At 39.3% G+C, this 14,751-nt stretch overlaps 1 protein-coding gene across 1 annotated transcript in view; it reads left to right on the top strand.

Annotated features, from left to right (window-relative positions):
- The first annotated feature begins 142 nt into the window (after positions 1 to 142).
- LOC112570008 (DNA polymerase epsilon subunit 2-like) overlaps positions 143 to 14,751 on the top strand; it is a 43,075-nt gene continuing 28,466 nt past the window's right edge. Inside the window, exons 1-14 of the mRNA XM_025248166.1 lie at positions 143 to 253; positions 358 to 458; positions 1,336 to 1,408; positions 1,820 to 1,897; positions 2,174 to 2,267; positions 3,125 to 3,199; positions 3,613 to 3,696; positions 3,926 to 3,982; positions 4,386 to 4,507; positions 5,223 to 5,364; positions 5,716 to 5,836; positions 6,310 to 6,424; positions 6,667 to 6,850; positions 7,673 to 7,849. Coding sequence (XP_025103951.1) covers positions 189 to 253; positions 358 to 458; positions 1,336 to 1,408; positions 1,820 to 1,897; positions 2,174 to 2,267; positions 3,125 to 3,199; positions 3,613 to 3,696; positions 3,926 to 3,982; positions 4,386 to 4,507; positions 5,223 to 5,364; positions 5,716 to 5,836; positions 6,310 to 6,424; positions 6,667 to 6,850; positions 7,673 to 7,849 — 1,488 coding nt within the window. The 5' untranslated portion in view covers positions 143 to 188. The remainder of the gene's footprint in view (positions 254 to 357; positions 459 to 1,335; positions 1,409 to 1,819; positions 1,898 to 2,173; positions 2,268 to 3,124; positions 3,200 to 3,612; positions 3,697 to 3,925; positions 3,983 to 4,385; positions 4,508 to 5,222; positions 5,365 to 5,715; positions 5,837 to 6,309; positions 6,425 to 6,666; positions 6,851 to 7,672; positions 7,850 to 14,751) is intronic.

The following is a 14,751-nucleotide window of genomic DNA, read 5'->3' as shown; positions in this document are numbered from 1 at the left end:
CAGCTTTTGACACCGACGACGTGACTCTTTGGTTTATATCCACACTATCTTATTTTTCAACCGATACAAAATATTTTTGAAGATAACATTCGGAATAACGTGAGAAAACAAAGCTTCGCACACCCACTGCTTGAACTACGATACCTAAGGGAGGCTACTCGTTACAACTTCCGGGCGCGAAACTCAAGATGGCTGGAAAACTGAAGCTCGAGATCAACACTGCATTTAAAATGCATGGTCTTACTTTAAGAAGGTGATATTTAAAAAAAAACCACATGCACTGGTGATTATATTGCTTATGCTTACAATAGTGTATAAAAATCAAGTAACGTGGTCTGGATGATTGATTCATTTCAGTGATGCCTGCAAATACCTTGTTGATGTCCTGTTACCAGTCAACGAAGTCGAAAGAGAGGACGTCTTGGACAAGATTATCGACGTCATCCAAAAGCAACCACGTAAACCTTCTTTTCATGATTTTCATTTATAACTCTGGCTGAAAAAGCAAATTATTTAAGACAATTATATGACACTTTAACGGGATACAGAAGTTCTTTTGGTTGATTTGTAATAGTGAGAGCAAAGTGCTTCTGCCTACCGGTGATTTCGCATTTCTTGGGTTGGGTGGGGGCAGGATGCAGGAGGAGGGGAAAGGAATATGCAGAGAAAATAAACTTTAAAGCCAGCTTTGTGACAGATGTCCCACCCAGAGATTGTGCCCAGAGGCAAGATCCAGCTCTGCCAATACTGATGACTAACGTGACTTACACTATTAACTGGACCCTCACCCACCCCCTCCAAATCCACTTCTTATAGGTGATGGTTTATATCATATCTGACAAATGGGTGGATCTGGGGTGTTAAAATATAACCATGGACTTGTACACGTCCGTGATATAACTGCCTAGAGAGAAACCTTAATAGTAATATTAAATAATACTCATTGGATTTATAAACACATTTTTCCTTGTGGATACAATCTCAGTGCACTGCATATGAAAGACTAAAAACAAACTGAGAGTCAACCATATCTTAAACATAAGTGTCTGCAAACAGATAACACCAAGACAAAGAAAACAGTGCATGGAAGAAGAATTGAGGAGTGGGTGGAACAGTACTTTTTATTATGTAAGATATTTCTTAAAGAGATAAGTTTTGAGGCCAGATTTGAAAGCTTCACATGAATTACACAGTTCAAAGAGAAAGGGGAAGAAAATTTACAATTCTCTGTTGCTGCTTTTTTTCCCCACGCAAGATCTTTCTGGAGTCAGTTACTCTAAAACTTAATATTTTGAAAAGTAGATTTTTCAAATCAATATTCTGTGTTTTTTGCAGTGTCTTCATCTCTCATTCAACGCAGTATTTGTGAAAATGCAGTGCAAGAATGTCAAGCAGAGCATGAGGACAGGTAATGTGTACGATGTAAGGGGGGAAATATTAGTAAACTAATAAAAAGTATGTTGAATGGGTTACAGATTTTAAACTTTTGCTCTTGGTTTAATAAACTGTCCACCCCTTAAATTGTATGCTATGGGCAAAGGTCTTTTTTAGAGTTAGATGTTTGAAGAATCAAATATGGTTCTCAGGCATTTACAACAATTTGCATATGATAATCATCGTCAGTGTATATTGACCTCTCTGTATGCTGTCTTTAAAGAGTTTGGCAAGGAAAGTTATTACAAGCTGTCCTGTCTCTTGTTATGGTTTCTTGTAATGCTGATTTTCTTCTTTGTTTTGCATTAATACAAAAACAAAAATCTTTGAGCCATGTTACGACCCACTACACCATTAAAATTAACATAATGAAATTGTTTTGCAGTGAAATATCTCTACTGGTCTTTGATGCCTTCTCTGTGCCAAGGTTTACCTATGTCCAAGACAGGAAGAAGTTTGTCATGTATGTCAGACAATAACTCAAGCTTGTTTAATTCCACTGCTTTGCTTCTTTATAAGAAACATCATCTTGTCAAATTATAAGATTTTGTTTTGTTTTGTTTTGTTTTTACTTGTTCAACATCTTTTGCCAGCTAGATATTGATGGAAACTGTTACTGTAAATGTTAGTGGTTGTTGTATTGCTCGTGTACAGTGCAAGGTGTGTTCTGCTTTATTTTGTGAAGGAAATCTTTCAAGTTGTGGTCTGAAAATCAGACTACATTTTTTTTCTGTCACAGGAGTTCCAGCCTTGGATTACCTGACCCTGCTCTCCATGGCACTGCATTAGACAAGGCAGCACTTTTCCTGGATCGTTACTCAGTTTTACACCAGGTACTTGCTGTCACTGACAGTAACTAATGCATGTGAGGTTTGTCTTTTGAGAGAAGTACCAGCTATATAAGATAGTTTAGTTTATTCCTTGTTGCTCCTTTGAGGTGCATAAGGCCGCAACAACACCTCACCAGCGGACCTGGTTTTGGGCCCATGTGGTTCCGATGTCCTTTGCCTCGCTTTCTACTGTTCTTTTCCAAGTCATATAAGATAGGCTACTCCTTTATACTTATGAGAGAAGTACCAGCTATATATGAATGACTGTTTCTTTAAGTTTATAATTTTTGAAAACTTTTATCTGTGCTGGGTGATCTAAGTCATAAATTTAATTGATCAGATGCTCTGAGATTGGCCACATGCTGTATAGGAACCAATGGTTAGGTCCAAGATCAATAACTGTTGGCACACTTGACCTTGTGCAGTCAGGCATTTCATTGACAGGATATTTAGCTAGTTGAAACTCAGATGAGGAGGTGGATAAATAGGACCAAGAAAAGGGGTGCATCCCCCATCAGCCATGAGCTAGGAAGCTATGAAAAGAAGACGGGTTGTCAATTATGTGAAGAGATACATACAGAGCAGGAATGGCTGGACCTGGTGACTAGATGAAGAGATTTAACGAAGCTTGGGCCCATCCATCCAGTAAAGATGTTTTACCTGCCACCTCTTTCACCAATATCTCACTGAGCATATGTGGTGTGGAGGAATGAAAATTTTATAAGCCACCACCTCTTGCCTTCACATCAGTCTGATACAAATCTGGTAACTTTGACTAAAGTGTTAAACACCTTTTGTGCAACTTTCATTTTAGATGATGTTTTTTGCTTGACTGTGTGCTGTCGTCATGTTTTTTGCAGCGAACCCTAAGACATGACTTGTTCATGAAACCTGCTCTGGGGTCACTTCCAGATGATCACAGCAAAAAGTTCCAGGTTTGTGCATGCTTGTGTTAATTTGTTTTGGCACATGCATTCACACACACACACACACACATGAATATGCATGCATGAGGAAAAAAGTGGGTGAGAGGAGAAAGAGCAACATTTTGTTTAGTGGATAAAATCTAGCCATTCTGCTATTTAGAGATCTGTTTGAGAGAGCATCTTGCTTATGCTGTTGCTTATGCATGTTGCATGCTTCAATATTTATCCTTCATGTGTGCAAGCTATGATATATTGTTGCGTGTGCGTAAAAGTGGCAGCTACTCTTTCAGATTTAGCTATTCTGGGGTAAGCTTATCTCCCCCCCAAAAAAGAAAAAGAAAAATCAAAAACAAACAAAAAATTCACAGATGAAGGCAAACACCACTCTTTTTTTTTTTTTTTTTTTTTTTTTTTTTTTTTAGCTTCAACCAGTAGAGTACCTGGTTGGCAGCACTGCTCGGCTGCAAGATGTGATTGTTCTTGGCATGTTGACGCAGCTGAAAGAGGTGAGGTATCTGTTGCATCAGCAGGAGAACACAAACTACCTTCCTATCTCCCTTACTTTACCTAATCATTTCTGGATTTGTGTTATACACTAGTTCTTAGAGAAAAGACACTGTCAAGGATGCTCTGGACTGCAAATGAAATGGTTTTAGTCTGTAAAGTAGTTGGTCCTAACTACCACTGGACGTTTACTCTGATCTAGACTAGCCAGACCTTGTCCATATGTCTCAGGGCAAATGGTTTCTTGAAGATCCAACTGGTACAATACAACTGGACCTGTCACAAGCAGTATCCTTTTTATTTATTAAATTTTAAAATTGTTAAATAATTTTTAAGATAATATTTTTGGTTATCCAGGTATGTAAGTGATTTTGACAGCACAGGACTATTTGTAAATAAACTGGATTCCTTATAGGGATAACGATTGTGCTTTATGCTTACTCTGTTGAGAAAGCAAATAGCCAAGTGGTTAGAGCACTAGCTTCCAAAACCAGAGGCATGCTGGTTCGATAAAGTTAGGGGATGACTTTTTACCTTTCTTTAAGCCATTCTCTATTCAACATTCTTTAAATAAAAGTAATTTTTGGAAGTGACCTTATGGGATACATTTTTATATCTGGGTTGCAGAAAGATGCATGGTTGATAGTAGTTTTCGTTCTGTATATCAGTTATTCACCTTGACTTATTGTAGAGTTTTCACAATGGGCTGTTTACTGATAATTCCTTTGTCCTTGCTGAGGGATGGTATGAAGATAATATTTTTCATGTTGAAGCTTTTGGTTTTCCACCAGCAGAGCCTGCAAGTACCACCAGGTAAAATTAAAACAAAACTATAATGAAGATTTGTATAGTGCCCTTCCAAATATTTGCTCATAGCGTTTTACATAATGTATCCACATTTGCATATAACAGACATGCTCACTTCTACAACACACACTCATACACAAAGTAAATTTCAGACTCATGTTATGCATCTCATGGTCAGGATGGTCACAGTGAAATAGTCGTTCTGAAAAGATGCATCTTAAGTTTAGACTTAAAGGAGGTAAGACAATCAGAGTGATGAGGCCTGACAGAATTTGTAGGAGAAAGACCTCTGTCCATACATCTTTATCTTAGTCATGTCGGAGGACAATACATGGTCTAAGTCTGATGACTTAAGAAGACAATCTCTCTCTGTAGACCACCCAGTCCACAATATGACCCCGAGTTTGAGTGGGTTCCGAGACAGCTTGAAGAAAAAAAATGCAGTTGCTATGTGGCTTTTTAAAATTTTTATAATAAAATACCTACCTTCTGATAAAAATGTCTGTTAAACATTACGTTCTATCTACTTTCGTGAAAGAAATTTTAGCACTACATCTGTAGTTAAAAAGGGGGATGGTGAAGAACTATTTTACTAAGGAATTTTTGACAGTTCAGCGACTTTGTTGTTGTTGTGGCCCTATGCTCCACTTGGGGTGAAAAGGACTAATCATAAGACCTTGTTGAAGAAACTAAATGTTTTGTTTCACATTAATCTTTAAAGGGCCTATTTCGGTAATTTGAACTTCTTTGGAGGATCTTCTTCCACCTGTTCTAAGTCTTCTGCCAAGCTACGAAAACTGGAGGAGGAGAATCCAGATGCAATGCTTGTTTTTGTAGCTGATTTGTGGCTTGATAATGCCAAGGTCAGTGCTGTTGTTTGATGTGCACTTTGACTTGACAGGTTTCATGAAACAGAAACATTGGCAAGAAAGAAACTGTCTAATGTGTACATGATAGTCACCTTATTCTTCAGTTGATGAACATTGCTGTGTGTGTATATTTCTTCATAACTGGAACAAGTTATACAATCAATTTTGAAAAAAATGTGTTTAAAACATTTAATTTTAAGCAAGTATTTAGTAAATGACATGCTGGTTAAAAATTTATGGTTTGTATTAGCATTCATATTTTTTTTTCATTCATTCCTTCCTTTCTGTGCAGATGGGCTTAAAAGTATTTAAATGTTACAAATTATTTTATTTTTATTTTTCCAGGTAATGGAGAAGCTGCGCGAACTCTTCTCTGGTTATTCAGATTTTCCACCCCTAGCCTTTATTCTGTGTGGTCATTTCCTGTCCTGCCCAGCAGGCCAGAGTCACATCAAAGAACTCAAAGGTATCTTAAAAAAAACTGCAGGCAGAAAAGATTAAAAAGACCAGATTACACTATAAAGGACTTTCTATAATATTTTTTAAGGCAAGAAAAATACATCTTATTTTTTAAAGTTTAAATAAAATCTTATTATTTTTATTTTTCAAGTGTATTAAAAAAGTCAACAGGTTGGAAGATGCTGACCTCCATCTAAGCAGTCCCCAAAATCTTTTGCTTAAAATGTATTTAAATGACCTCTACTAAAGTCTTTTGACGAAATATTTCCTACATTTAAGGCTGTGCTCAGAGTCTCCTAAGAATGTGAATTGGCTTTTACTGAGCAATTAAAAAAGTAATTTGCATTCCTCTTAACTAATCTTATGGGGTCTTTTTTCACTTATGTTTTTGAGAAATGCAGTAAACAGTAATTAAAGCTTTTGTAATTTAAAGTCAGATTGTGACCTTATACTGTGTTGATGAACTGTTGTCGTTTTCAGAAGGTTTTCGGACTCTAAGCGAAATTATCACAGAATTTCCTCCCCTGTTGTCTAGTAGCAAATTTATCTTTGTTCCTGGCCCTGAGGATGCTGGTCATCCATCCATCTTTCCAAGGTAAATTGACTGATCAACATGGATCAGGTTTTTTTCCTAGTTTTTCTTCTCTTTCATGAAAACATCTCTTTCATATTGGATAGATCATTGGTATATGTTTATCCACCTCTCACATTATTTACATTAAAACTATCACTTCTACAAACCTTTAAAAAGTGGTTATGCTGTTATTCTGTAAAAGAAAGAGTTGACTAAAAGTTATTATCTCAGTTAACCCCCCTTTTTTTTGGATAATTTTTCAGACCAGCTATTCCAAACTCAATCACAAAAGAATTTCGTCAGAAGGTTCCAGGAGCAGTTTTCACATCAAATCCTTGTCGACTGCAATACTGCACAAAAGAGATAGTTGTGTTTAGAGAAGACATTGTCACCAAAATGTGTCGCAACTGTGTACGCTTCCCAACTGATGCAGACATTCCTTTACATGTATGTTGTTTACTCTTCTGTTTTGAGTGTGAACCTTTTCAACAGAATGCTTCTAAGTGCTAGTATTTCATACTAAAAATGTAACGCCTTCTACAGTTTTTTTTTTTTTTTTTTTTTTTTTTGATTAGACCAAGAATGCAGTTTTAAAACAAGGGTAAGTTGTTGCTCTGGGGCAACATAAAAATCAAGTAAGGGGCAACATAAAAATCAAGTAAAGGGCAAGCATCTTGTTTCTATAGTTATGATATCTAGTCTGTATGATTGCTGATTTACTGCTAAGGCTGTAGTTACAAAGTAATGACAAAAATGCCCTGGAAGTAACAATAATGTAATATCTGCAGGATCTGGTCTATGGAGACAAGAGGTTTGCCTTTGAGTTCCCCATTTTATCCCATGGGAAGAGTAGTATTAAGTGTAGTTTATGTTGGGAAAAAGTGGCAATCACATTTTATCAGCTATGCTTTTATAGCTGATGTATTGTCAATTTCTAGTAAGCTCTTCATGTGGGTAAATTTTACTGAATATCTCTTACCCATATTTTACTACCACATTATTACTCATATTATTATTTATTACATTTTTTAGCTCAGCATTTACAGCTCTTGCCTCTTTGTGCTTTATAAAAGATGATTTGTTTCCTTTGTCATTTTTTTTTGGGGGGGGGGTTAAATTAGCTAAGTTGGGGACGTATAGAACAAAGTAGTTAAAAGAAAAGTTACAAAATTTTGTGATTTGGTAAAAGTGTTAGAGACCAGATTACTACAATGGCTGATCTGCAATGAAGTTTTTTTTTTTTTTTTGTTTTGTTTTTTTTTTTTCCAGTTTACAAAGTCAGTCATCAGTCAGGCCCATCTCTGTCCACTGCCTCTGCATGTTTGTCCTGTTTACTGGGCTTATGATGCTGGACTAAGGCTTTACCCTTTGCCTGATCTTGTGGTCTGTGCTGACAAGTTTGATCCTTTCACTCAAAGTCATGCTGACTGTACTGTGACGAATCCAGTGAGTACATACTTTTCATGATACCATTCACATATTTTAGGGAAGATTGTTGTCTCCATTCTGTCTTCTTTTCAATGTAGACAGCAATGTCTCTTTCAAAAAACCAAAAAGATAAAAATCTAAGATGCATAAAGGAAACCTATGATAAACTGCTTCTTACACTAGCATACATTACTTGTTCTGTATCAAAATTCCAAACAGCGATTAACCATTTTGTAATGCTTGCATGATGGGACTGCACTTTAGGTGGTCCAACGGCAGAGGCATTAGTAGACTACTCTCTCATTGGGGCAGCAACACAGCATGTGTGTGGATGCATGGGCATGGTGAAAAGGCAAAAGTTCAGGCAACCTTATTAAAAGTTTTTATAGGAAGAAACTAATAGTACTGCAATACATCTGTCTTCTGTTGAAAAACTTTATTCATTTTTTTAAGCTGTACACCTTCCATTCTCTCTAAAGACAGGTGCAGTTCAATAATGTCATTTCTGCCACATTTACGATTTGCATCCGGTTTCTACAGAACTCCGTTAAAATCACCTGCAGCCCATTACAGGAGCCAATAGGACTTTGTTTGCATCATGGGTTTATTGAGTGCTCTCAGGGCTTTGGGCCTTGACAGTCTTTGACTGATTTGTGGTAACAGCAGACCACTTCAGTCTTAGTGTTCGTTTTCAGTGATCTCTTGCAGAACTACATTTCAATGATTGAAATGATTTTTTTCTCTGCCTCTTTTATTGTCTGCCAAACAGTATTGTTTATGGGCATGAGCAGATGTAAGCTTTGAAAGCTGTTGCAGTGTTAAATTTATTAATTTATCCATGAACTTTGTGAAACCTTGAACATTTCTGAATAACAATAAAGATAAATGCCCTGTTGTTTAGGGGTGCCCACTGCCCAGTAGTGTAGTGGTTAAAACACTTGCTTGTCACTACTGCAGAGACCCTGGGTTTAGATCTTGTGTTGGAATACTCTCTGTATGTGACACCTGTTTGCAGGGCTGGCCATCAGGGGTTTTATCCAGCACTCCAGTTCCCTTCCCACCCTCTCCCTCTTTGTTCGTAGTTTGAAGTCACCTCTAGGTGGAAGCACTTTCCTACCTAAGCAACCAACCAACCTGTCATGTTGACATATCAGTCTGCATCCTGTTAATAGTCGCATGGAAGCAAAAACACCTAAGGAAAGGTACCTTGATGCTGGTTTCTCTTGCCATGTGTCATGATGTCTCCTGCTGTGTATCAAATCCCTCCTCTTCTTTTCAGATGCCTGTATGATTTATATCTTATTCTGGCCTCTGTAACTACACATGACCATTCAATCTACCTTTTTTTCTGGTTCGTTTCTCATTTTCATGCCATACATCCGACTCTACCACTGATCAATTTTGTCTTTGTCTCATAGCTGTTTGATGCTTTAGACCTCACAATGCAAAGCATTAGGGTGGTCATCATGATCTGTCAAAGAACCCAATGGGTGAGCTTCATCAGCCTCGCCTTGTGTTTCCAGGAATGTTGCAAACAAATTGGCAATGGAACAACATGAACATTGCATGTGAGAAACTAAATTAAAAAAGAAAGAGCGGATAGTAACATGGTGAAAAGATTGGAGTGTTGAAAGTCAAGTTGTTACCGAGGAAGATGTTGAGTTTAAAAAAAAAAATTGTAAGTGCAAGCTGCTAAACTGAACCAACTTTACTCGTGAAAACTAGTCTGTAGGTTATATAGTTAAATTTACTAAAGCGACCCAGCTGAAGCAACAAAAGAAAACACACAGAGAAGTTTTATAGGCGAAGGCAGTGAAATGTAATGGCTAAAAACAGACTTCAGAAGGAGCATCAGAGAGAGAGAGACCAAACAAAAAAAGGTGTTTCTCATAACTTTCTTATAGGGTAACGCTCCGTCATAGGCCGGTCGATGTTATTTTCCTAGAGCGGGCACGATCGATTTTTGAAAGGGGAGCGGGGCGTGCAGTCGTGCCGTTAATAAAGTGCCTTAATGGACCGCGTGATCGGGATATTTTATTTTGTATCGGTTTATATTAATGTTGGGTATGGAGCTGTGTGCCGTTAATAAACTGCATTTCTTGAACCGTGTGATAGGGATATTTTAGTTTTTTGTTTGTTTGTTTGTTTTGTTTTTTTTGCATCGACTTTTATTAGTGTCGGGTGTGAAACAGACAACGGAGGTCTAGTGACATTTTCAAAAAAATACAGTTCCGCCTACAGGTACACCATTTTTGAGGGTCGTCGCGCGTTACACGATAAGAAAGCTGTGCTGAGGTTTTCAACAAATGGCATGAAACATTGTCAACGGCTGCTAATTGAACCGTGATCATTTTTTTGTTTTTTTTTTGCTCTTAAATTTTTTTTTTATGTGTACACCAGCAGGAGGAAGGTCTGTTGCGGAGTAAACAGGACGACGTCATGTCCGGTTAACACGCACGAGCAGTTTATTGGGCCCGCAGAGCGCATGCGCAGTTGCTCCCTCTCTCTCTCTCCATCACAACAGGAAGCTACAATTTTCTCGTACTCAGAGTTCGTTTGGCTCATTTTAAAGGACAACACGAGCGATCAACGAAAAACGCTGGAAAGAGCATAAAGTGTCACAAAAACATATTCCGATGGTATTTTACTCCTAACACCATTTCCCACCATGCTCGTCCTTTTTCACACCCTGCCCTGCTCGTCTTTATCACGATTCTCCCAGTTCTTGTTATTTGGTTCCTTTTAGCGTTTTCTGTACTTGTTTTTATTCATCATTAGTACTTTTGTTTATTCTTTCTTAGTTCATGTGTTATTTGTTTGGGGTTTTTTTTCCTGACCCTTGTATGTCCATGTCTCGTTCTTGTTCTTAGGCGCTAATAGCATGCTCTTTAGGAGTGTGTGTGTGCGTGCTCTTTACAAATTTTGCATTTATTATTATTAAGAGCCAAAAAAAATATGATATTAATGTTTTTCTGTTAACCACACCTAGATTTGTTGAGAAAACAGGAAGTGACGAAAGGGTAGTATTTCTTAAAATAGCATCATCTGCATAACCTGAATTCGAAAAGATGAAAAAAAAACAGACCAGGACACAATGTGCTGTTGCTGTTTTGTTTTGTTTTTTTTGGGGGGGGGGGTTCCAAATCAGATGGAGTAAGTTTGTATTCATTTAGGAAATCCTAAAGATAATGGCTACAAACGCCAGTGGATTAACTTTTTTCTGAGATGTTTATACAGACATCGGTGGCGGACTCTGGTTGAGACCTTATGTGCAACCTGATGCACGAAGAGGAATAGATAGAATAGAATAGTATACACAGATATTTGCTTTGTTCAAACGCGCCGTACAAACTTCGTCCCCACACCGTACTGAAGAAATTGCTCAAAATATTTCAAAATCGATTGTTATCCACTCACTTATACAATACAAGCAAGTCTTGGACTTTCAGTACAACGAAGAAATCTTCCTACAGCAGTGCCAACTATACAAAAGCACGAGCCGCTAAATCCAACTACGATTGCTGGTAAAAAGCTAAAACAAAGATCAAGCACCAGATATACAACATCGATGATTTCCACAACGTTCTGGTTTACAAGTAGCATCGTGACACAGTCACAAAATCCTCCAATCGTATCCTTATCCAGGACTATGCTAAAACAGTGGCGTAGGAAGATGCTCAGGGGTTTTTATTTTTTTTTTTGGGGGTGGGGGTGGGGGACTCCATGCTGTCAGTGAACGACGTTCACTTTTTCGCCTCCTCAGCATCTTTTTTTGAGGGGACAGCTGCCCCCTGGCTCGTACGCCACTGTAAAAACAACTGTCAGTGTGAGGACTGCATTGATGTGCATGAGAACAAATGTATGAAGAGTTTAAACGAGAATACGTGCGAGTAAGTAAATAGTAAATTTTGTATGCACCTAAAGGAAGAAGAAATAAGTATTTAAAAAATTGAGGGAGTTTATCTTAGACAAACGCACATTTGAAATGTTTCTATTTTATTAACGATAATACACCAGGAAAGATTAACTCAAATGCGCCCACAGAGAATGAATAATAATTCAACGTAGATAGCAATGTCCGTGATTGTTGCCCATTAAATTTTGGTCTGGAGAAGATTTACCTACCTGTCTGTCGAGTAAGTTCTGTTTGGATCTCTTAATTTTTTTTTTTTTTTTTTTTTAACTTCAGTCAAAGCTTCTAAATAAAGCTCAAATCTGTAGGTCTATATTCCAAAACCATCCGTTTCATTTCCTGGGCATAAAAATCGCCTCTTGAACACGGAGAATCTGAGCGATGTTTCTTTATTTGATTCAAAGACTCGCTACTGGCCCGCAACAGAACTCTTCAACATAAGAGAGTAATTTTCTTCTGCTTTGTTAGTGGCAGGTGAGAATACCGATATTTGAAGGCTTATGTCTTGAAAAATAAGCATAATTATCTTCTCATATTTTGGGAATTATTATTTTTAAAATATTGCACTCATGTTGTCCTTTAAGCAAGGACAGGTGATTCACAGATGTAATCCCATTCCCAGGTATTCACACACGCTTGCATAAACAACTGCCATGGGGAGGGGGAGAAAGGGGGCGACATATCCGTTTGTTAGAAGCAGCGAGGTGGCATATCCGCGTTTTTGTTTTTAATGTCTGCAGCTTTCGATGCGTGAAATAGTCCATTTGATGCATTATGTCTGATGATGGAGGGTTGGGGAGTAGGCGTATGAGAGGGAGGGAGTGATGCAGCTCAGCAGAGTCGCTTGGGTAGACGGATGCGCGGGCGAATACAGCTTGACACTTAATCAATCCTACCTTTAATCAAGGAAAGCGATGTGTTACCAGTCAAAGTGAGGTGTTCGGCCTTCTGTTGCGTCAAATATAGTTTTGGCTGATCTTTATTCTTTCTTTATTTATGTATCAATTAATTATCCACTGATTCCCGTGTTGCTGCCAGCAGCATCCGATTTCTAATGCCTCCATCTTTTTTCTTTCGTGTCACCGGCCAGGTTCCCTCCCACATCTTTCAGTCGTCTGTTGGATCCGGTCTTGTAGTGTTTTATTTGTAAAAAGGGAAAATAGAAAATATTGACCAAAAGAAAGCGAACTGTGTCAACGGCTGAGCGGAATGTGGCTGGAGCAGGGGGTTGATCAGTGATAACATAAAACAATAGATAATGGGATAGAATCGGGTAAAGGTTAGTGAAAATTAGCATAATCAGACCTGGCGTTGATAGACCGAAAGACTTACTTCTTTCAGCGGCTGCTAAAGATAAAAAAAAGGGGAGAGAAAAATTCTTCAAGCATGTATGTTTAATAGTAGTTTTCAAACTGATAAAGCTGTTTAAAAAGTGAAGCTAATGCACGCGTTATACAGTTGTGTGTGCTGGCGATTTTTTTTAATTACATTTTTAGAATTGTTAAAGGCGTTCTGTTTCTGTGTCTGCGGCATGGTGGGTGTCACATTGGAGCTGTTATTATTTTATCGCTCTTGAAGAATGAGCGTGTCGGTAAAGTGGAGACTTTGATCAGGAGCCTGCACCAGCAGTTATATTTGCATCTAATGGTGCGCACAAGGATAATGTAGCTGAGGACAGAGGCAACGCAGGTCATCAGCGAATGGCGTGCTTGTGGTTAGAGCTCACCATCCAAGCCTGTGGAGCCCACTCAGCCTTAAAAAGAAACACAAAAAATCCAACCAAACCCAACAAAAACCGTGACGTCCGCGCACGGCTGGAACGTGCGGGCGGCGGTGTGCACGCGGAGGGAGTTGGGTGGGAGAGGAGGATCGCTTGCCGTGGATCTCACTTGGGCGCCGCTCACCTTGAACGAGTTTTTCTCGGCTGTTTCCGATTCGAGAACGCGAAGAGGGAGGGTAGGGGTTGAAAGGAGGAGGGGGGGGGAGAGTTGCGCGCTTCCGTTTGTCTGGCAGGTATCAAGGCCACGCTGAAATGCAACACCTGGAGACCGTCGTTCAAGGCGCTTTTAGTTACCTTGTCTCGTCTGTTTGTTGCCTCTCCTCATCTCCCCCCCCCCCCACTCCAATCTCTCTACCCTTCTCCTTGGTGGCTGCCGGCCAACTTTTTTTCTTCTTCTGGGTGGGTGGATGGAGGGCGGTATCCCTTTACTTCCCTGGTTTACCACCACCACCCCCCCCACCCACCCCATTTGCGTTGATAAATCTGCAGGGGATTGCTTTTCTCTATGTACGTCTGAATTTGTTGTGAATGACGAGATGTTGGGCTGTGTGTCTGCCGGCGTTAATGATAGTGGTCATATCTGTTCTCTTCTCCCCTTCCCCGCCTCCACCGCCTACTGATCTCGTTTATTTGTTCTTTCTCACTTCCCCTTCTTGATTATATTTATATTCTCTCTCCATTTCTGTCATGTTTCTCTCCCCCTTCAGTCGTCGTGTTTTATATTTTTCTCTTCCTCTTTGTCATCGTCTTTATATTCATTCCTCCTCTCCACCCCACCCCCCATTTCTGTCATCGTGTTTGTTGTCTCTCTCCACTATTTGTGATCGTGTTTATCTCATCTCTTACCCCCTCACCCACCCACACACTCTGGGCCCACCTGTCCTTTGATCCGCCCGTGCTGCCTGAAAAGCGGTGCAGAGAGACTGCAGTGACTCATTCTCTCTCTCCTGCCGCAGGCGGCGCTTCTCAAGCGTAAAAAAGATGTTAGTGTTTGCCATTTCCGCAAAGGATGGTGCCGCAGAGCGAAAAGAATTGGCGGGAAGAGGTGTCCTCGTGTCGAGAAGCGCCGCCGCCGTCGTGTCGCCGAGCTGTTGTGCGCCTGTCCACAAGTGCTAGCGCCCTTGACTTCAAAAAAAAAAAGGCCGTGTGTTTACAGATCACGTGACTGTAAAGTGCGCGTTATGGAGAGACGCTTGCATTAGCAAACCGCAGTGTGTGTGTGTGCGC

Source organism: Pomacea canaliculata, linkage group LG8 (assembly GCF_003073045.1).
Source record: "Pomacea canaliculata isolate SZHN2017 linkage group LG8, ASM307304v1, whole genome shotgun sequence".
NCBI lineage: Eukaryota > Metazoa > Mollusca > Gastropoda > Architaenioglossa > Ampullariidae > Pomacea > Pomacea canaliculata.
The sequence above is the reverse complement of the archived record's forward strand: the minus strand, read 5'-3'. Positions and strand labels throughout refer to the sequence as shown.